Raw genomic sequence first — 23,386 nt, 5'->3', positions numbered from 1 at the left:
TAGAGGGAGACTTTGTACAAAAGTCGATTGCTTGGGTACCTCTGTCCCATTCGTGTTTCTACCGTGAAGCAGTTGTGTTTGCATGGCTGTGTTTCGGTTTGAAGGGTGGGATATGGCGTGAATTTACAGGGTACAGAGGAATAACACCTGAGTCCTCAGGAATGGCAACGCATGGGGAGTATCATGGGCGAAATAGTATACTCTGTTATGTCCATGGTACTGCTCATGTCTATAGACGACGGTTACCACTTTCCATCAGGTGGGCCGTCAACTTGTTTGCCATTCTAAGTTGTATAAATATATATATATATATATATATATATATATATATATATATATATATATATATATATATATATATATATATATATATATATAATAGACATAGTTAAAAAATGTTAACTATTTATTATCAAGCATCGCCATTAGTTCTAACTTCCTTGTAGATAATAACATATTTGCAGTACCGTCATAAAACGTTTCCAGACACTTGCGATGACTGACAAGAATATTTGTCCATTAACAACCGACTTCAAAAAGGAGATTCTAAATTAAATTATATTTTTTTTAAGTTTGCTACCTCATAACTCCGTCAGTTGGGGGGGAAAGGGATTGTTTGTAATGGAGACTGAGAAGCCCATTGCTATTGCTAGCATGGGATATTGATAGCTATATTTATGATGATGACGATGATACCAGCTGTTAACTGTCCACTGCTAAACCTCCCCCTTAGGGGAATATTGCCAGCAATTGTCACGTTTAGAAGGCAATTTGTAAACCGCAGTTAGGCCCTGCATAGATAGGCCACCCTTTTCCTTCCCATGAGTGTCCTAACAAGCGAGTATCGGGGGGAAAGGGATTGTTAGTAATGGAGACTGAGAATCCCATTGCTAGCAATATACCCAACCAGGTCGACCTCCTCGCGGTTCCCTCTGGAAACTATCATGGTTAGTTACTTGTGAATTCATCATGATGGGCTAACTGATCTGTTTTCATTCTCATCGATCACCCTTCACTGGTACCCCGCCAGCGTGACCCCTTTTTTTTTTCAATAGATGATAATGGAATGGTAACCCCACCTGCGCTATCGGTATACGCTGGCGGGGCACCAGTAAGGGATGATAGGTGAGAATGAAAAGGCAGGTCAGTTAGTCCATCGTGATTAATGCATCTGGAATTCAGCACGATTGTTTCCAGGGGGACCACGTGGAGGTCGACCTGGTAGGGTATATTGCTAGCAATGGGACTAGTAGTCCACATTACTAATAATCCCTTTTCCCTCAGCGTATCCCGTTAGCGCAGGCGGGGTTACCATTCCATTTTCACCCATCAAAAAAAAGGATTTATAAAATTTTTTTTTGGGGAGGGTCACCCTTATCATTGTAGGGTATGAAAAATAGATGTTGGCCGATTCTCAGACCTACCCGATATGCACACAAAATTTCATAAAAATCGGTAAAGCCGTTTCGGAGGAGTTTGGTAACAAACACCGTGACACGAGAATTTTATATATAAGAAGATGTTGAACGGAAGCACGGGTTCGTGACCTTTGAGGTCTCTCAGTAATATCGGCGACGTTATTGAACAATAATACAATTAAACTGAGAGCTCTCATTACTCCGTGATATCCGTGCCAGACGTTTCGTATGACCGCTGACTGTGTAAACAAAATATAACGCATGACATCATCGTCACGATGCGAATGTGATTTTTAGCACACTCACATCGGAATCGATTCGCATCGATGGCGATTATTTTATTTATTTATTTATTCATTAGTACAAATATGTGTACATGGCGGACTTAATGCTAAAAGCATTCTATCCCAGTCAACCACAGGGAAGTGTCAGAATACTCGAATGCGGTACTAGTAATTATTGATATACATACATACTAAAATTACATATAGAAACGAATAAATATATATAAATAACAAATATACTTACACATATATGACATATAATACACGTAAGTAAGTATTTTACTTACTGCTTGGATAAAGTAAAAAAGTGAGCATGAACGTTTTTTTTTAGGGAGAGCCGTAAGGAGGTCGACCTGGTATATTGCTAGCAATGGGATTCTTAGACTCAATTACTAACAATCCCTTTCCCCCCGACCGAGACATTTTTTACTGACTGAGGACGTTTCAGGGCTGCCAAGTGCATATTTTTGGGGGAAAGAGATTGTTAACAATAGAGTTTGACAGCCCCATTGCTAGCAATATGCCCTATCAGGTCGACCTCCACGTGGTTCCCCCTGGAAACCATCATGAACAATTCTTGTTGAATTCGTCACGATAAGCTTACAGACCTGCGAGGTCTGTTAGCTTATCGTGACTAGGTGAGTCCATCCTCACCTATCATCTTTCACTGGTGCCCCGCCGGTGTATACCAATAGCGTGGGTAGGGTTACCATTCCATTATCACCCTTAAAAAAAAATATTTTATATCTATTTTTTTTTCGTAATGATTTTTATTTACGAACGACGCGCTAACAATGACAAATTAAAAATAATATTATTTTATATCGTACGACAACCTAAGGTCGATGGCCCATTCGTATCCTGGTGTGATTAAATTTTTAATGTCATCGGAGATCATCATTTATGTAGAATATGCATTTTTTTTTATAAATTTATACGTGACTTTTTAGAATTATGTATAATATAGTATTATTGTTGTAAAGATGTCTGTCTGTATGTTATGAACTCGAAATTTGTTTAAATGCTATAAAGAAATTTTGAGAACTGCGCAGTGAGAGTATTCTGTTCTTTACCAATGAATATTACAATCTAAATATATTTATTACAAAATAAATATATAAATAAAGCCAGCAATAGTTCTTTTTGTTGATTTTTATTTAATTCGGGAATACACGGAACCCTTCGTGTGCGAATTGTACTTTTGCACTTGACCGATTTATTGAAATAAACTATGGTGTTTACTATAGACTTATGTTACACTTATACTATATTATGTTATGTACATGGTACTGCTCATGTCTATAGGTGACGTTTACCACTTTCCATCAGGTGGGCCGTCAGCTTGTTTGCCATACTAAGTTGTATAAAAAAAATATCAATTTTAAATAAATAAATATTTCCACAGTATAATAGATCGATCTTAACAATATTAACACAGAAAAAAAATGTATAATTAACACAGAACTAAACCTATTTAATAAAAAAAAAGAATCATCGAAATCGTAGAATTGGCGGATAACGTGAATATGCACAAAAATTTAAAAAAAAATTACTATCGAATTAGAAATTAAAATGAAGACGATATTTGAGGAGGAAGTTTATAATTAAATACTAAACAGATGTCACAACAGAAAATACGTTAACGGCCAAATCATCTTTTTATACAAATGACGATTTAATAATAGTAACAAATTAACATGTAGGCGAGTTATTATTTACATATTATATATATAACATACCTTTTTCTTTGACCTTCCACGTGTGATTGCACAGTGAAACCAAACATAGACTTGGATTCGCCAGTGTAAACCACCCTTGAGGGTATATCAACATTAAACCCCATTACACCGGCGCACGCGCACAATAATACACATAAAAACCACGCCATCGTCAACTTGTCACTTCACAGGTGAATAAAAAAAAAAATAAAGCACTTATATTTGTGAATGATTCCTCATAGTTCGTTCGGGGTGCAAATACGTGTTCGGGTTCGTAGGAGACGGCGGGAGGGTGACGCGCGTACGCTCCGCACGACGGTCGCTATTCAACTAACATATGAATCGGCTCGAGCGCGACGCCTCGACTTCAGTGAAGTAATCGCAGAAAATAGTCGGAAAATCGACGGGGAACTGTTGAGTTTTCATGATTTCCTAGTACTATGAGTCGTTTTGCACTGAAACGTGATTGACGCACGTGTCACGTAGGTCAGTTATATATATATATATATATATATATATATATATATATATATATATATATATATATATATATATATATATATATATATATATTATTCGTTTTGTAATATCTTCAAACTATGCCCCTTGCTAGGTATTGTTCATATAAAAAATATAATAACAATACACTTATAAAATAGGAGTGTCTCTTTATGTCAAATAATTTACGATAATGTTCCACAAATAAAGACTTCAATTATAGTTAGCTTAGAATGGCAAACAAGCTGACGGCCCACCTGATGGAAAGTGGTATCCGTCGCCTATAGACATGAGCAGTACCGTGGACATAACAGAGTATACTGTTTCGCCCATGATACCCCCTATGCGTTACCATTCCTGAAGACGGTGTTATTCCTCTGTATCTTGTAAATTCACTGCCATATCCCACCCTTCAAACCGAAACCATTGTTCAGCCATTTAAATATTTTTTTTCTGAATAGGGTCGACCTAACCACTTGGCGGTATGAAATGTACTTTATAATCTAGTCTCATACCTACCAAATATACATATAAAAACTTCATAAAAATCGGTTGAGCCGTTTCAGAGTTCGACCACAAACATCATGATACGAGATATATTTTTATATATTAGATATAAATATAAATATGGAAATAAATTATTAAATAACAAACTATATTGTCTTTACATTAAACAGACTTAGATTATATAGATAGAGTGTCTCCATACAAATGTTTCGAGAAAAGCGGGTCAACTTTTTCATACAATTTTGCGTGATAAATAGTTATGAGCGTTTCCTTTATAACTTCTATATTTATTTTGTTTTATAAATTCTGCAACTTCTTACATTGCAAAAACTCATTTTATTTATTATATAATTAAATATTGATACGTCAAGATACATTAAGTGCGTAAGTATATACATAGAACACTGATAAAAAACGATATCAGCCAATTTGACAATTAGCTGACAAAAAGTTAACCCGTTTTAGAGATTCGATGCTCTATCTATATAATCTAAATAAACAGGATATTTATTATTTAAATTAGAAGGATTAAAATGAAAAAAAAACACCCAAACATTTTATCATAATTAAATTCATCAATTTATTACGATTTTATTATACCTACACAAATAGAAAAATAACAAGTGGTGTATAAAAACCTTCTCTTACAACAAGTGACGCTGTAGCTACTTAAAATTAAAACATAAACCCAAAGAACATACAAGCTTATACAAACAAACAAACATAATTTCAATTAAAAATACAAATTTATAGAAATAAGATACAAAGCTATACAGAATATCAAAAGTGTGCTTGTGTGTATATTTTCACATTGCAGAATCTCGTATACAAGAAAAAGAATCATTCCCCGATATAAAAAAAAAACAATACTATATGTAGTTAGGTATACTTGAAATATAAGGCTATGACAATATTTTTATAACATCAAAATTATGTATGAACAGTCTTTCTTCAATAATTAACAATTCAATTCGCACAATATTTATAACTATATTTCTTGCTCGTAAATTCCTTCTCTAGTTAATACCAACGTTTGGGGGCAAAAGAGATTGTTAGTAATGGAGACTGAGAATCCCATTGCTAGCAATATACCCAACCAGGTCGAGTCAGAAACTATCATGGTTAATTCTTGATGAATTCATCATGATTGGCTAACTGGCCTGTTTTCATCCTCATCGATCACATTTCACTGGTGCTCCGCCAGCGTATACCGTTAGCGCAGGCGTTACCATACCATTTTCACCCATCAAAAAAGAAAATACCAACGTTTATTCAAAATTACAGCCCGCAGGAATATTTCTTTCAGTGTAATATATTAGATTATATAGATAGAGTGTCTAAGTACAAGTGCTTCGCTAAAAACAGGTTTTTTTTTTATACAACTTAGAATGGCAAACAAGCTGACGGCCCACCTGATGGAAAGTGGTAACCGTCGCCTATAGACACGAGCAGTACCATGGACATAACAGAGTATACTGTTTCGCCCATGATACCTTATGGTAACTTTTGTTATCCATGTTACGTGATGGGGTTACCATAATCTTCATTTTCTACACATACAGGAGAAATTATATTGTTAGATTAAATAAAAAAATGGTTTAAAATTTAATTGAAACTAACCATCGTTTTAATTAATACACGTTTGTAAATTTTAACCAATACGATCATATTTAAATTTATATAATAATAATATAATAATTAGATATTAGTTTAAATTAAAAAAACCTACTTAGGCTGTCAGTCAGTCTCAGCCTGTCAGTCTAATTTTTAATCTAGTTACTTGCAACACTGAATTAATAGCGCGCTTTGTCTTGATTAAAAAATCTATTAAATTAAATCAGCCAAATTTCAAATTAGCCAATTAAAAGACACGTTTTTGATACTCAATGCTCTATCAATATAATCTAAGTATATTACATTTCAATGAAGGCTAAATTATTATTTTTGGAATCACTAAGTGACACTATACCCCATATGTTACAGTATCGTGCAGAGGACAGCTCACTAAAATTATACAAAAAAAATTACAAGATCGTCACTTCCAAGAAATCCATTTGATTGTTAGAAAAAATTTCGATCTAAAGACCTCACTAGCATACATTTCGTTTAAACTGACAACTGTCAAAATGTCAGCTGTCACTTGCACGCATGCTATTCAATAGTACTTAATGAAAATGTAAACAAAGAATTAATGTAATAACCCTATAAATAAACTCACGTATGTGTGCCTCGGCTACGCCTCGGCCCACATTTGCACGTTCGTCCATCAATGCCTCAGTTGCTGGCCGCTGCAGTAATGTACTATTTTATTAAGTTGTATTGAACAAATTATACAATTCAAAGAGAATAAAATTAAACACACTTCCAGCATCCAATGTCGCAGAGATTTTGATCCCATATAGCATTAAAATATGTACATATACTACTGTCGTATAGAGAAATTACTTCCTTTTAGAATTCTCATAAATACATTTAAAATATTTTAATCAGTTACAACATCCAACTTGTCCTGGTTTTGTCTTATTTTTATTTCGTATCGTAACGTTTAAACCGTTAACTATCCACTGTTGAACTTAGGCCTCCCCTTTAGGGGAGAAGAGGAGGGTGTTGCCAGTAATTACCATGCTTGGTAATCTTTTTTTATATATATATATTTAATGCACGATTTTTTTTATTGTTAGAGACAAACGAGCGGACGGTCCACCTGATGGAAAACTGCTACCGTCGCTCATGAACGCTTGCAAGACGATAGGAGTTGTTTGTGTGTGGTCGGCCTTTTAAATGTGTGTGTAGGCACATTTTTCAAGTATTGTAAGGGAAAAAAACCTTGAAAAAAGGACCTTATTCCACAACCTATATGTACGAGATAGGAATGAACGGAACAATATTATAATCGAAAATACTCTTGACCATTCAACAGTTCCTATACATGGTGATATAAACAGCTATACACGCCTACATATATTTAAACACGAAACGTGACCAAATAAGGTTCGAAGTACACTTGCGTTTGCGACGAGCAGTTTGAAAATTATTCAATATATATATATATATATATATGCCGCTGCCAATGCCAATGCCGCTGGTGTTGTGGGTGATCATGGGCGGCGGTAGTCACTTACCATCAGGTGAGCCGCATGCTCGTTTGCCCCCTGTGTTGTAAAAAAAACTATTTGCTTATTGGCCATGTGATCCCAGTATAGAATAGGCCACCCCCTTCTTTACTGTGAGTGTCGTAAGCGACTAAGGGAGGGCAAGGGACGGGCAGCTGTTTCCTTTTCAAAACATCATCAAAGACTAACTGCGGTTGCCAATCCGCCTGCCAAACGTGGCAACTACTGGCAAAATCCCTCAATAGGGAGAGGCCTGTGTTCAGCAGTGAATAGTTAACGGCTGATATGATGATGATGATTTGCTTATTATAAAAATTAAATAACCAAATAGTCAATCTATACTTATAATAAATCTGTAGAGAGGTCAATTCTGTACATGAAATATATTTCCAAAGTAACTATCAGCGGGTAATTAGTGATCGATACTGATGCCAAAAATGCAATCAGTAAAATTTTTGTCTGTCTGGCTGTCTGTATGTTCGTTATAGAAACAAAAACTACTAGACGGATTTTAACGAAACTTGGTACAATTATTCTTCATACTCCCGGACAGGTTATAGTATACTTTTCACCACGCTACGATCAATAGGAGCAGAGCAGTGAAGGGAAATGTTGGGAAAACGGAGGAAGTTACTCCATTTTTGAGCTTCCGTCGCGTGTGCAGCCTTTATGGCCACTTTTTAAAATGTAAAAATGTGCACCCGTGCGACGCCCGGACGGACCGCTAGTTTATAATAAAAGACGTTTAATTTATAACATCAAAGAATCTAGAGAAAAAAAATATGGGGAATTATTACTAATATATTCTATGTAGGTTGCTTTTTTTTTTAATTTTCATTCCTTTATCTCTTTTACTGTGTATTATGTGTATGTTTGTATTGTAATTTGTGTGCTGTAAGTAATGTAAGTAAATTATTTATCTATCTATCTATCTACCCAATTCGTAATTATCATCATATTGTTATTACTCCTCATCTATCTACTGTCGATAATAGACCTTCTCTCCATTACACCATGATTTAAAATCCTGTGCCAACGTCATCTACGCCTTTGACAATATCCTCCGACGATCTAACAATAACTCTTGGTGATACATACAAGTAATTTACATTAGCAAGGGGGAATGCATAATTTTGTCTTAAACCATAAAAAAAAATTACTCCAATATTTACCACAATTTAATATAAATATGCAAAATTTATGAAAATAAAGTCTCTTTCATCACAATATACTTTTTCTCAAACATGCTTGGAAATGTGAGCATTATTTTGACAATCTTCTTAGAGATGAATCAAAATTGCCGTACTGGTCAGATACATGCGGGCAGCGGCCGGCAAAAGTTGTATGAAAATCCATATCTGTCGTGTTTTGCGGCCAGATAAATTACTATGTAAACTCATATCTGTCCTGTAATTTAAAAATGGAATGACCTTTTACTTCGAAACGTGGCTACCAAGAATTTAATAAAAGGTTTTATTCAAATTTCGAACTGGCTTGCAAATAGAAAGCTGTTTATTTAAAAAAAAAACAAAGGAACATTATGGCGCGTGAAAAATTATTATTATTCGTTATTCGTCATTGAACTTAAAAAATAAAATTGTGTTTTTGATTTCCGCGCATTGTTTGAGAAAAGTACTATACAAGCCCTGGCCACAACTAGGCATTGATGGACTCACGTATGTGTGGCTCGGCTACGCCTCGGCCCACATTTGCACCTTCGTCCATCAATGCCTCAGTTGCTGGCCGCTGCAGTAATGTACTATATCACTTAAATAATATAAAAGGCGACGATCACTTAAATAAATAGAAGAAAAATCTAAGAATTGCACATTTTAATAGGTAAAACAATAAATTAATCATTTAGTTACAAATTTCACGTGCTTATAATAGTCACTTGGTCTAGAAATTACTATAATAAATGGAACATACTTTTAAAAAAAAATAAAAAAAATGTACAGCAATACCTCGTACTTACCTGATAAATAGGACTGAACAATAATCGAGTAAGTCAAATTCACGTAATTCGGGGTATTTTTTTTTAAGCAACTTAGAATGGCAATCAAACTGACGACCCACCCGATGGAAAATGGTAACCGTCGCCTATAGACATAAGCAGTACCATGGACATAACAGAGTATACTGTTTCGCCCATGATACCTTACTTATGGTAACTTACTAACTATAATATAATCGTTAACGCCTGCATGTGAACTCCTAGCCCCTAAGTTATGCGTCCAAATATTAATAAGACAAAAAACTCCATTAATAAAGTAATATACCTGGAATTAAATATCCGGGACCGAAAAAAAAAAAAGTTATGCGTCCATTTTGCAGGACACGTTCAAATATGCACATTACTTTAACGATAATGTAGGTAAAATGTAAGTAATCAAAATTTGTGCGACATCATCATTACCTAGTATAAAACAAAATCGCTTCCCGTCTGTCTGTCCCTATATATGCTTAGATATTTAAAACTGTACAATGGGTTTTGATGCGGTTTTTTTAATAGATAAAGTGATTCAAGAGGAAGGTTTATATGTATATTATAGTTGAGAAACACTGATAATTATAGAGATTTCTAATGTGATGTCGTCAATAAACCCATTTTTGGCGCTTACATTGTAAAACGCTAGCTCAGTGATTCTCAACCTTTTTTTTGTTGCGGCACATATTTAACGATTTCAAAATTTGGCGGCACACAAAGATAAAGATAAAAATTATTTACTTACTACACACACACACACACTGCATAAATAGTTTATGACAAAAATTTTAAATATTTGCAAAATTTGGCAGCACACAAAAGTGCCGCGGCACAGTGGTTGAGAATCACTGCTAGCTAAACTCTACGAAATAGATCAAAATAATGTACTACAGTATTATACACTTTAAGAAGGTCTACAAAAAAAGTCCGCGATGGTATTTGATTATCTCTTAGGAATAAACCGCAATAACCATGTTTTTACCTTTACTTTTTACGAAAAATAATGGCTTAATTACGAAGCGATTTCAAACAATACAGCATTAATCCTTATCCAGTTAAGTACCTTAAATACATTGTGCATTTAATATAGATCAACATAGCCCTTTACAGCATGTAATTTAAATGAATATTTTCGTAGATATTACAGATTTAAAATGCAAGGACATAGCGGTTGCGGCGGCACCGGCCGGGGGGCAGCAGCGGTATTTAGTATCAGCATTGCATATGTGCAAAGCCGGGGCGGGTCGCTAGTTCAAACAATAAAATCAACAATATTTAATAATCGCATAATTCCGGGTTCGCGTAAATCAGAGTAACGTAAGTCGAGGTATTACTGTACTTGCCATGCTAACACGGTGTTTCTGTATGTGTATATGTTACGTCGTTTGTGTGTGTAAATTTTATGACGTTTTTTCAATTAGTGTTTCTTTTGGAACAAAACATACTGGTTGAACACTGTCCTAAAAGAATAATAATAATTTATAGTATCTTCTAGTACCGTATATAGGGTGAAATCGCTAGTCGTACGTAAACTATAATACACTCTTATTGTTGAGGGGGAAGTAGTAAGAAGACATTTTTTTAATGAAAATAGTAGAATGGTAACCCTACCTGCGCTAACGGTAAACACAGTGAGGGGTGATAGGTGAGAATGAAAAGGCAGGTTAGTTAGCTCACAGCTATACCCTGGGAAGGGATTGTTAGTAATGGGGATTTACTAGTTCCATTACTAGCAATACACTCTATCAGTTCGACCTCCACGCAGTTCCCCTTGGAAACCATCGTGGTTCTTGTGGAATCTTGTGGAATTTCTCACGATGGACTAACAGACCTGCTTTCATTCTCACCTATCATCGCTCACTGGTGCCCCGACAACGTATACCGATAGCGCAGGCTGGGCTACTATTCCATTATCATCCATTAAAAAAAAATATTAAGTGAGATCGTGATCAATCGCGGGACCCATTAATAGTAAAAAAAAATACCTAACGATTTCACCCTGTATAAACTTCGCTCTTCACACATTTTCGTATAAAATAATAAAAATAAATTAACATAATAATACGACAAATCCACTAATATCTTGTCAATGAAAATGTAACCTTACCGCACATTAACATTTGGTTCTGATTCGATTACACGTGTTCCGCTTACGCTACGATTTGGAAAATTTGAACACGCTGGGCGTGCTTTTCTTCTGCGGCTTGTTCTCGGTCACCTGGAAGGGAATATTAAATAGTATATACAGCCATACTTTTTTGTCAACCTAATACACCCTGTATTGCTAGCAATGGAGGGTAAGTATAAAGGAAAAAACGGTACCCTTATAGGATCACTTCATTGGCTGTCCGTTCGCCCGTTCTGTAAATAACTTTTTTCTTAGGAACGCGTGGAGGTATCAATTTATTATATAAAATTAATATAATATACTCAGGTTCACAATCTCTTAAAGCAGTGGAAACATCAAGCTTCTAAATCGACGCAATCAAAAAATACAGCCGTTTATATTTCATTTATATCGCATATTTTGACATTCGCAAAGGGAATCAAAAGCTATAGGGTACTTCCCGGTGTCCTAGAATCATGAAATTTGGCAAGAAGCGATGTCATGTAGCACAAGTAAAGACAAAAATCCGAAAACCGTAAATTTGTAGTCATTTCACAAAAAAAAATTGCTAATTTTGCACGGAACCCTCGTTGCGCGAGTCCGACTCGCACTTAACCGACTTTCTTAAACCCATTATAATATACTGATATTCATACTTAAACATTTTTTTGTCGACCTAATTTTAAAATTGCTAGCAATGGGATCCAACAATCTCTCCTCTGATTTCTGCACATTTGTCTAAACTGTCGATTTTTGGAAGAGAAAGAATTGTTAGTAATGATGTCTAGCTGACCCATTGCCAGCAATACACTCTATCAGGTCGACCTCCACGCAGTTCCCCCTGGAAACCATCCTGGTTAATTCGAGTGGAATTCGTCACGATGTGCTAACTGACCTGCTTTCATCGTCACCTATCATCCATCCCTCACTGGTGCCCCGCCAACGTATACCGATAGCGCAGGCGGGGTTGCCATTCCATTATCACCCATTAAAAAAAGAACTGTCGATTGTCGATCTGCGTGACACTATGGTAGGCACGCTGCTTTGCGTAATTTCCTATTACCGTTCAGTCCAATTTGTTAAACGTACTTTAAACCCACGTGATTGATATCAATCACGACAATTACAATTTTCCATTAAGTGGGTCGTCAACTTGTTTACCATTGCCAATTAGATAAAGAACACAATGTGAAATAAAACGACGCTGCATGAACGTCAGTCTCCTGTCAGCATAAATAAAAAAAAAAAATTTCTTTCGATGCATTTCAAATTCTTTCTTTTCCACTTTTCATGCTTATGACAATAAATACTATTATATATTATTTTTATTTATTTACTAGCCGTTTCCCGCGGCTTTGCCCACGTGCATTAATATTAATATCCTATATGTACTCGTAAGTTGGGATGTAACCTACCCGTTTGCCAACAATTCAAATCTATTCAACCATTTTTTTTTTATACAATTTAGAATGGCAAACAAGCTGACGGCCCACCTGATGGAAAGTAGTAACTGTCGCCTATAAACATGAGCAGTACCATGAACATAACAGAGTATACTGTTTCGCCCCCCATGCGTTGTCATTCCTGAGGACTCGGGTGTTATTCCTCTGTACCCTGTAAATTCACGCCATGTCCCACCCTTCAAACCGAAACACAGTCATGCAAACACAACTGCTTCACGGTAGAAACACGAATGGGACAGAGATACCCAAGCAATCGACTTTTGTACAAAGTCTCCATTTATGTGTGATTGAGTAAAAAATATCCAAACATACAAACTTTCATATTTATAATATTACTAGAATATTTTTTAAATGAACTACATTTTAATAAAACATAATGAGGTTCTTGGTAAATTGAATAAAGAATCGTATTCATATCAGCATCAAACATACATACACATAAAAAGCATCACTCTCTCTTCCACAGTCGGATAAATACTATATAAAATAACTAACTGTTCTCTCGCCAAGCAGGAGTCTCGCCTTGTCCTCCTCAAGTGGCTCTGGTGCCGTGGCGGCGCTCCTGCGCAGCTGCAGCTTCTGCCTGATGGCTTGAGACACTATCACCCTGTGTAAACCCATAGAAATTCATCACTCTCAATGAAAATAATGTATAAGAACGTACAGTAAATGACTGATGTTTCTATGCAAATCAAGAGACCTTTTGATTTAAAATTTGGTCAATTTTTATGTAATTTTTAAGCAATTTATAAAAGAATATAAAGAATGTAATCTCAATTCATCTCAGCCCATACTACATATAACTCAGCCCATGATACACGTAACTCGGCCTATGCTTCATATGACCTAGCTCATGCTACACATAATTCAGCCTATGCTACACGTAACTCAGCCTATACTTCATATAACCTAGCTCATGCTACACATAATTCAGCCTATGCTACACGTAACTCAGCCTATGCTACACATAACTCGACCCTTACTGCACATAACTCAGTTCTTACTGCACACTACTCAGTTCTTACTGTGGGCAGGAGCGCCACAGTACCAACTCCTTCCGTTAGACCGCATTCAGAGTCGGGCGACTCGAATTATCGATAGTCAACGCCTTACTGTCCGACTTGATCCACTGAAACTGCGCAGAGATGTTGCATCTCTGTGCATCTTCTACCGAATTTATCATGGGGAGTGTTCTGAGGAATTGTTCGGATTGATACCTGCTGCTGATTTTCACCACCGTACAACCCGCCACAAACTAAAGTTTCATCCCAATCATCTGGACGAGTGGCGGTCTTCCACCGTGCGTTTTTCAAGGCACTTTCTTCCACGCACAACCATTCTTTGGAATCAACTTCCAGCAGCAGTATTTCCGAACCGATACGACAACATAACCTTCAAGAAAAGAGTATATTCCTTTTTAAAAGGCCGGCAGCACACCTGCAATGCCGCTGGTGTTGTGGGTGATCATGGGCGGCGGTAGTCACTTACCATCAGGTGAGCCGCATGCTCGTTTGCCCCCTGTGTTGTAAAAAAAAAAAAAAAAAAAACATAACCCAGCCATTGCCACACATAACTCAGCCCATGCCGCACGTAAGCCGGCACAGTTTACACTCCAGTACGCACCTCCTGGTGTCGGTCTTGGTGGCTAGCAGTAGATCGAGCCAAGTCCACGTGACATTGTGGTACTCGAGAGTGGGCAGCACGAGTGGCAGATCGCGTACGTCTTCCAGGTTCTTCTCCTTGCTGCCCTTGTATGATACGCGCACCGGCACCTCCGGGATCTTGATGTAGATGAACAGCTTGTTTTTCTCGGCACGCTCCTGTTACACGAGTGGGTCGTCCTTATTAATATTATAAATACGAAAGTGAGTTTATTTGTTTGTCTGTTTGTTTTATATTATTTTGTTTTGTAACACTGCGATGTCTGTACCTCAGATATAGTCCGTCATAATGCTACCTAAATGTTCTGAATAATGATGATTCATATTTTATTTATACCACAAACTTGGCAAACAAGTATACAGCCCGTCTGATGGTAAACGGTCTCTATTAAAACATCTCCAAAGCCTAACTGGGGTTGCCAGTCCGCTTGCCAAGCGTAGCAACTGACAAAACCTAAAGCTTATGTTCAGCAGTGGATAATTAAAGGCTAATTTGATGATAAATAACATTTAAATTTACCTTCATCTTCTCAACATCATCTTTGTCCTTCTTATCTCTTTTCACGTAGAAGTTAGAGTTGGAGTCTTTGTTCTTCTTCTTCACCTTCTTGGAGCCGGTAGAGACGAGTGTAGCAGTGGATGTGCTGGCCTTCAGGGTGCCGTCCTCGTCGTCTCCGTCCTCGATAGAATCAGGGTCCCGTTCGGGGAAGCAGAACTTCAGCATTGTGTTGAAGAACTTCTTGGTGAGACCTTAGAATGGCATTTATAAATAATTTTTTTCTTCATATATTTATTACTAGCTACATCCCACGGTTTTGGGCAAGTTTATCAATACATAAAGTATCCTCTGAGCTATGTTAGATATATAAAATTTAACATATCAAATTTAATTCAAATCCATTTAGTAGTGGAGGGAAAGGAATTGTTAGTAATGGAGACTGAGAATCCCATTGCTAGCAATATACCCAACCAGGTCGACCTCCACGCGATTTTCCCTGGAAACTATCATGGTTAATATCCATACATCCATTTTTACAAACTAACATTTATTAGATATATTAATAGATGAAATTTCAAAAATCGATCTTTAAACGAAATATGTGATCGTGTCTTTTAATATTCATGTGTCAGTAATAGTAACGTATGAGTTATATCATGGATGTTACAGTATATTAACAGTTGGGAGTGGGATTGGGAATGGGGTGGGACAGGGACTGGGACTGGCACAAAGACCGGGACTAGGACTGGGACTGGGACTGGTATGGGACTGGTACTAAGACTGGGACTGGGGATTGGGACTGGAACTGGTACTAAGACTGGGACTGGGGACTGGGACTGGCACTGGTACTAAGACTGGGACTGGGACTGAGGCTGGGACTAGGTCTGGAACTGAGGCTGGGGCTGGCGTTAGTGCAGGAACTGGGACTAAGACTTGGAGCAGGACAGGGAGCGGGAGCGAGCGCGTACCGATCTTGATGGGCACGATGTTGACCTCGAAGTGCTCCTTGACGGCGATGCCGCCGACGGGCGGCCGGTCGCGGCAGAACACGCGCAGCGCCGCGCGCCGCGCCACCGCCGCGCGGCCCGACGGCGTCGCCGGCACCAACACCTGCGCACGCGCACTCACGCTCATACACAACTAGCTTCAGATCGAACATCTGGCTTGTGACACAAATCCTCCAAACACGATCAGTCGATTGCCAACTAACGGACCGTTTACTCTTTTTAAAAATTATTTAATAACTTAGAAAAGAAGAAAATTTTCAATCCTCTGTTTTTGTAACTAAATCACAGGATTGCTTGGCCAATAAGTAAATCGTTGTATTAAAATTAAAAACTTACTAATTAAAAATTAAAATACAGACATACTATCGCATTTTAAATTCAAATATACTGGTATTTGAATCGAATGTATCCATCCAGTATAATACTACTTACAATTTAAAAATATGTTCCATAAAAGAACCGCCTACAAATGTGACAAAAACAATTAACAATAATTTAATTAAAAAATTAAACTACTAAACCGATTTTAATAACATTTCTATGAGACTAGTCCGAAAGTATATCCCTCCAAATAAAAAAAGTCCAAATCAGTTTATAACTAGCGTAACAAATATAACGTAACAAACAAAGAAAAAGAAATCATTCAATTGAGAACCTCCTTTTTTTAAGTCGGTTGACAATCTAATGATCTCCTGACACCTGACAGAAAGTAGTAACAGTACTTACCTCTGGGAACGGTTCATTCGGCAACAGATTGGTAACACGCATGTAGCCCACTTCCAGCTGATGCTCCACGGAGTCGTCCGATCTTGACGTTTTGGTGTACCTGATACAACAAAGCACTATTTGATCTACAAGTTTACTTTGAAGACTTTTTTATTTTATTTTTTATTAAGAAAAAAAAACGAGACCTAAAAAATTTAATATAAAAAAAAAAATAACAAAAAGCCAATTACAGGTTTTCATAAATAAAAACATGATTTAACTAATGCACATGACAACATCAATACTTACAATATTTACTTGAATTCAAATTCAAATGAGGAAAAAGACATTCCATTTTTAAAATATTTTTGTGGCATACCATAAAACACTATTCTTATTTTGAAAAATAAATATTTCACATTCAATAAGAATAAAATATATTCAATTAAAAAAAAAACATTCCACTTTCAAAATTTAATTTTTGTGATATACTATAAAGCACTATTCTTATTTTAAAAAACAGATCATAAGTAAACACATTCTATAAGTATAACGTGTATATTCAAATAAAAAAAGAACGTTCCAATTTTAAATATATTCAAAAAAGACTATATAGAGATGACGTAAACTCACAAGAAGTTGGTGAGTAAGAGGTCGGCGATACCGAGCTGTCCGTCGGCGTCGGTGAGCCGCCAGCGCGCCGACTTGAAGCAGATCTCGTTGTAGCGGTGTGGAGGCGCGTGCGGCAGGCGAGGCGCCGGCGCCGCCGCCGCCGCGCGGACCTCGCGCCACGCACGCACCATCGCGTCCAGCTCCTCGCCCAGCGACCACACGCTCTCCTTGCACTCGTTCACCTGCCGACCACCGCCACCTTTACACACCGCTCCCGCCCCAGCCTCAAACCCCCACCTTATGCCCTATGGCCCCAAGAAATTCCTCGTTATGAGGTTCTTCAAAAGGGAGGGTAAAAAGGTTTCTTCAGGGTGGGCAACGCACGCGTAATACCTCTGGTATTGCAGATGTTCATAGGCTACGGTAACCACTTACCAGCAAGAGGGCCGTATGCTTGTTTGCCACCTCAGTGGTATAAAAATAAAAGGTTTTTTTTACAACACAGGGGCAAACGAGCATGCGGCTCACCTGATGGTAAGTGACTACCGCCGCCCATGATCACCCACAACACCAACGACATTGCAGGTGTGCTGCCGTTGCAGAAGGAATATACTCTTTTCTTGAAGGTTATGTCGTCGTATCGGTTCGGAAATACTGCTGCTGGAAGTTGATTCCAAAGAATGGTTGTGCATGGAAGACAGTGCCTTGAAAAATTAGTTCTCAATACTAGCAATACACACTGTCAGATCGATTTCCACGCCCCCTAAAACCCAATGTAGTTGATTTTCAAGTAAAGTCGCTATGTCGAGCAAAGTGACCCAACTTCATCCTCGCCTATCGATAGCAAGCGTATAACTAGAAGCGCAGGCGGCATTACCATTCCATTTTCACCTCATTAAAAAAAAAATTGCGTCCAGTTCTTCATTCAACGACCACTCACACAAGACAATCCAAAATATTTGTTCTGCCTTACCTGATCATCGAGATTCTTCAGTTCCTCGAGAGCCACGGGATCGTTACCGGTGATGGACCGGTTCTTCAAGTAGTACTCTTTCTCGAGCCGCCGAAGCCGCGCCAAAGACTCCCTCACCTGCATGTAAAAATATATACTCTATGACTTACTAAAACTATGTTAACTCCTTAGATTATATAGATAGAGTGTCTCCATACAAATGTTTCGAAAAAAGCGGGTCAACATTTTCATACAATTTTGCGTGATAAATAGTTATGATTCCTTTATCACTTCTATGTATATTTTGTCTTGTAATTTCTTGCTCTTTTTTATGCATAAGCTCTCACTTGATTTATTAAATAATTAAATATAGACACGTCTAGATACATTATGTACATAAGTATGTAAAACACTAATAAAAAAAAAACGAGTCAGCCAATTTGACAGTTAGCTGTCAAAAAGTTGAGTCGTTTTTGAGACTGGATGCTCTATCTGTATAATGTAAAGGTAAATCGTAAACAAGATAGTGAATTGGAGTGATACATGCGCTTTGTGGTCTAAGAACAAGGAATTACATAGAAGGAATGATAAAATGAAAACTGTAAATCATATGGTTGCATCCTTTCTTCTTATGCATATATAATTAATAAAAAAGACAACGAAAGATACATCATCAGTTGCTATTTTTGTCAATTCATAGCAAGTTAGCGTATAGAAAATGTTATACGGCCGTATAACCCTTTTTTTTCCGTGTGTAAAATCTTCGGGAAGACCGTCCCATCTGCCGGAGGGAGGGCAGCTGTGGTGTGTGGGATTCGTACCCACTAAAAACCACACGACGTACCTCGAGGCGCTTATGTTGGATCCCGGGTTCCCGTTTGTACGACTACCGAGTATCCAATGCGACGGGTCGTCCTGTTGGTGGTGTAAGGCAGGCCTCCTCTTTTAGTTACACGGCCGTATAACCCTACCAAATACAGATACAACCCGCTTGCATACTGTCTACATAAACTGTGTCGAATATATAAATTGTAATGTAAAATTTGTCATTGGCAAATAATTGACATATCAAACATTTTCTATCCACTAGCCTGCTATGAATTGACCAAAATAGCAAGTGATGGTGAGTCTTCCGTCCTCTTTTTACTAATTACATTTGCATAAGAAGAAAGGAAGCAACCATATGATTTACAGTTTTAGTTTTATCATTCCTTGTAACTCCTTGTTGTTAGGTTGCGGTGGACCTGCGTCTGCAGCTTGTGTATGAGGTGGCGCGGGTCCTGGTCCTGGTGCAGGCGCAGCTGGAAGCGCATGCGCGCGCGCCGCTCCAGCGTGCGGCGCCGCTCGGGCTCCACGTGCAGCACCACGTTGTTCACCACGTCCAGCACCATCGCGTACTGCGCACCATCGTACACCGCATTATTATTATTATTATTGAAAAATAGGCATCCTCTAGAACAGTGTTTCCCAACCTTTTTTTGTGCACGCCCCACTTGAACATTTCTCAAAATTTTTATGCCCCCATACATAATTTTTCTCCACAAAGTTTACGACGACTCTAATGGCTCAGATGATATTTTGGTAACGTCAAACGAATTTATACCTAATAAATATTTATTGCATTTTTTTTAATTACTTTTTTTGTTAAATTTTGCACCGATATCTACTCGTAGCAAAGCATTTTTCATCAAATTGCCCCCTTGTGAGGCGTAAGCCCCACGTTGGGAAACACAGCTCTAGATAGAGAAATCTGTGACACTGTGACCTTTCCATGATCTTTCATCATCATCATATCAGCCTTTAACTGTCCACTGCTGAATATAAGCCTCCCCGTTAAGGGTTTTGCCACTAGTTACCACGCTTAGCAGGGGCAATTTGGCAACCACAGTCAGGCTTTAGAGATGTTTTCAGAGGGATATTACTGTCAATCCCTGGCCCCCCCTTAGTCGCCTCTTACGACACCCACGGGTAAGGAAGGGGTGGCCTATTCTATGATTTTTAAGCGCATTATATTACGTGTTAATTATCACTGGGGACTCGGCAGTATCGGGCGTTATTTTATGAAAATTATTGGGTATTATTTCTAATCTAATTTTCTAGAGCAAAACATATGTAAACAAGTTTTTAAATTTAATCTATTATAGGAACTGAATTTTTTTCATTTTTTACAACATGGTAAGAGGCAGTTAACGAGTCAGAGCATAGTACACCCGGGGGTCTACCATGAAATAAAATTCTAAATTTTTGGATTCAATTTCGTGTTTGATATTGGCCCAGTAAATGAAGCTTAACATTTTTTTTATCACAAATGTTACTGTAAAAAAATGTGTTAAAATTGTAATATTAAATTTATATTTCGTTCAGCATCGAAATTTGGAAAACATTGCATGGTAAGCCCTCAGTACAATAGAAAATCTCGACATAAGGTGAGCCACGTAGTGAAGGGGGGAGGTGAGATGAGAGGTGTGAGAAGAGAGAAGAGGGAAGGAGCGCGCGCACCTGCAGCGAGTTGGTGCAGACGTCGAGGTCGTGGTGCATGAGCGTGAAGGAGTCGTAGGGCTGGTGCGCGGCGGCGGGCGGCCAGGCGGCGGGCGGGCGCGCGGCGTGCGCCACGTAGTAGAACTCGCAGGCGCAGCGCGACACGACGCGCTGCAGCTGCGCGGGCGCGGCGCCGCAGCTGGGCCCCACGGTGCGGCCGATGACCCCGCCCGCCGCCTGCCCGCTGCCCACCAGCCGCGGCACGTCCGGCAGCGCGCTGATCTCCGCGCCCGCCCACCGCTCCGAGATCTCCTCCACCGACACCCACTGGATGTTCTCTGCGCACGCGCACGCCTCCCCGTTACCCACGGACACGCATACGCATGCCCAGTCTCGATACCGATCCGATATCGCCCATATCGAACTACTATCCGTTTTCGAATATGTTAAAAGTCTGTATATATCCAATATTATTTTTTTGATAATAGATTTTTAACATACTCGTCATTGAGCCAGTATATAGAATATTGTAACTGAAATATATAGATATTGCTATATATTGCTCACCCCTTGCCATGAACATGTGTCTTTGCTTTAATATTTTAATTTTCAAAAGTAGCGTTTCCTTTGTCTGTGCAAATTTTATTAGCTGATGTATTACTTAATAATGTAATTGTCTTATTTTTTTTTAACTCTATATTTGTTTATTATAAAGAAAATAAAACATCATTCTTTTCATTTGCAGTTTAGGCGCTGAACAATTAACAGTAAAGTCCGAGCAGCAATTTATGAATTTGCCTGAAAATAATTCGTAGAGATGAAACACGTGTTGCAAAACGTGCGTAAACAAAATGGCGGACTAATACAAAAGTTCGTAAATACTTTTGGTAATAACAAATAGTAATCATTCTGAGTGTTGACAATCGCAATCATACTAATGGTAGTGGAATTAAAAGAAATAATTCTAATCAACCAACCAGAGTCTCTAGACAAATAGCAAGCGAATCCGTCAATGGAATCGACATAGCTAGTGAGTCCAAGAGTTGGAATGAGACATCCGACGTTGCTATCTCATTCTATCTCACGGACTCGGTAGCGATGTCGATTCCATCTATGAATTCGCTTGCCACTTGTCTAGAGGGCCAGGAATGTGAATTTCCGCAAAACAACGCCTAGTCTAGACAAATATATACACAATGTTTTTGCCATAGTTATATAATGGAAACTAGTCTCACCGTCGAGCTGGTCGGTGTCGCCGGCGCTGACGGTGGCGTAGTACTGCATGGCGGTGAGGGCGCCGCTCCAGCCGCTCCAGCCGGCGCGGCCGGCGGCGCCGCGCCGCACGCGCTGCCGAACTTCGGCGCGCGCCGCACACAAGATCACGTAGCCGCGCGTCTCGCACCCCTTCAGCACCACTTGCGAGTTCACCAGCTCGACTGCCCACCCACGCGCACACCGTTACATTCACGCCCAAACACCAATTACAGGTGGAAAGGGATTGTTAGTAATTAGGAGATTAATCCTTATTGCTATCAATGTAAATCAGGTCGACCTCCACGCGGTTCCCCTTGGAAACCATCGTGACTAATTTGTCGTTGAATTCATCACGATGGGCTAACTGACCTGCCTTTCATCTTCACCTATCACCTCTCACTGGTGCCCCGGTAGTGTATACCGACAGAGCAAACGGGGTTACCATGCCATTATTATTCATTAAAAAAAAAAACACCAATGACAGAAAAAAAATAACTACTGTCTAAGACATACGTGAAATTTATTACAACGAATCCTCTCTCGGTATAAATTAACTGTAAACTTGTTGTAACTAATTATGGTATATTGTTTATAAAAGTAAATACAATATAGAAGTATATGTAATCTTAACATAGTCTATACACCAATCCATACTTTACATCCATTCTTTATGCATATAAACATATTAATGACATACACTGTTACCTAATTGTAAATAATGAATTGGAGGGTAATTTATTGGAGTAAATAACCCGAGAGCCACTGAACACTCTTCTCGTACAACTAAACTCTTTTCTATACCGTTCGCAAACAATAATGTGTCATATAATAATCCAATATACAGAATGTGCAAATTGTACAATGACATTCATTGTAAATTGGATATTGACATATTTTATCAGAAATTTTTATTGTATCGAAGTACTTTACATACATTGATAACCTAATAGTTTATAAGCATAGTTTGGCAGTTTTGTTTTTGTTTCTTATTTTGTACATAATTTTTCCCCTTCAAACCGAAACACAGCCATGCAAACACAACTGCTTCACGGTAGAAACACGAATTGGACAGAGGTGGCCAAGCAATCGACTTTTGTACAAAGTCTGGTACTACCGCCGCGCA

The 23,386-nt window shown here is 38.2% G+C and overlaps 2 protein-coding genes across 7 annotated transcripts in view; both read right to left on the bottom strand.

The window, feature by feature from the left end:
• The window catches only part of LOC113517599 (integrin alpha-PS2-like), a 176,776-nt gene extending 173,009 nt beyond the window's left edge, over positions 1-3,767 (bottom strand). For all 4 annotated transcript variants that reach the window (XM_052901488.1, XM_052901490.1, XM_052901489.1 and 1 more), the window contains exon 1: positions 3,442-3,767. In XM_052901488.1, coding sequence (XP_052757448.1) covers positions 3,442-3,590 — 149 coding nt within the window. In that variant the 5' untranslated portion in view covers positions 3,591-3,767. The remainder of the gene's footprint in view (positions 1-3,441) is intronic.
• Positions 1-23,386, bottom strand: part of LOC113517318 (protein hobbit) — a 66,928-nt gene that overhangs the window by 23,088 nt on the left and 20,454 nt on the right. Inside the window, exons 27-38 of one of the 3 annotated variants that reach the window (XM_052901486.1) lie at positions 22,245-22,445; positions 21,031-21,347; positions 19,776-19,928; positions 18,553-18,669; positions 17,601-17,821; positions 16,989-17,088; positions 16,224-16,365; positions 15,277-15,506; positions 14,719-14,915; positions 13,591-13,702; positions 11,633-11,743; positions 4,979-8,945 (exon numbers count right to left, since the gene is read on the bottom strand). In XM_052901486.1, the coding sequence (XP_052757446.1) occupies positions 11,681-11,743; positions 13,591-13,702; positions 14,719-14,915; positions 15,277-15,506; positions 16,224-16,365; positions 16,989-17,088; positions 17,601-17,821; positions 18,553-18,669; positions 19,776-19,928; positions 21,031-21,347; positions 22,245-22,445 (1,853 nt within the window). In that variant the 3' untranslated portion in view covers positions 4,979-8,945; positions 11,633-11,680. Of the gene's footprint in view, positions 1-4,978; positions 11,744-13,590; positions 13,703-14,718; positions 14,916-15,276; positions 15,507-16,223; positions 16,366-16,988; positions 17,089-17,600; positions 17,822-18,552; positions 18,670-19,775; positions 19,929-21,030; positions 21,348-22,244; positions 22,446-23,386 lie in introns of those variants that run through there. The other 2 variants (XM_052901487.1, XM_052901485.1) reach the window with 2 other exon arrangements.

The sequence above is a fragment of the Galleria mellonella genome, unplaced genomic scaffold (assembly GCF_026898425.1).
Source record: "Galleria mellonella isolate WM207_F2 unplaced genomic scaffold, CSIRO_AGI_GalMel_v1 utg78, whole genome shotgun sequence".
NCBI lineage: Eukaryota > Metazoa > Arthropoda > Insecta > Lepidoptera > Pyralidae > Galleria > Galleria mellonella.
The sequence above is the reverse complement of the archived record's forward strand: the minus strand, read 5'-3'. Positions and strand labels throughout refer to the sequence as shown.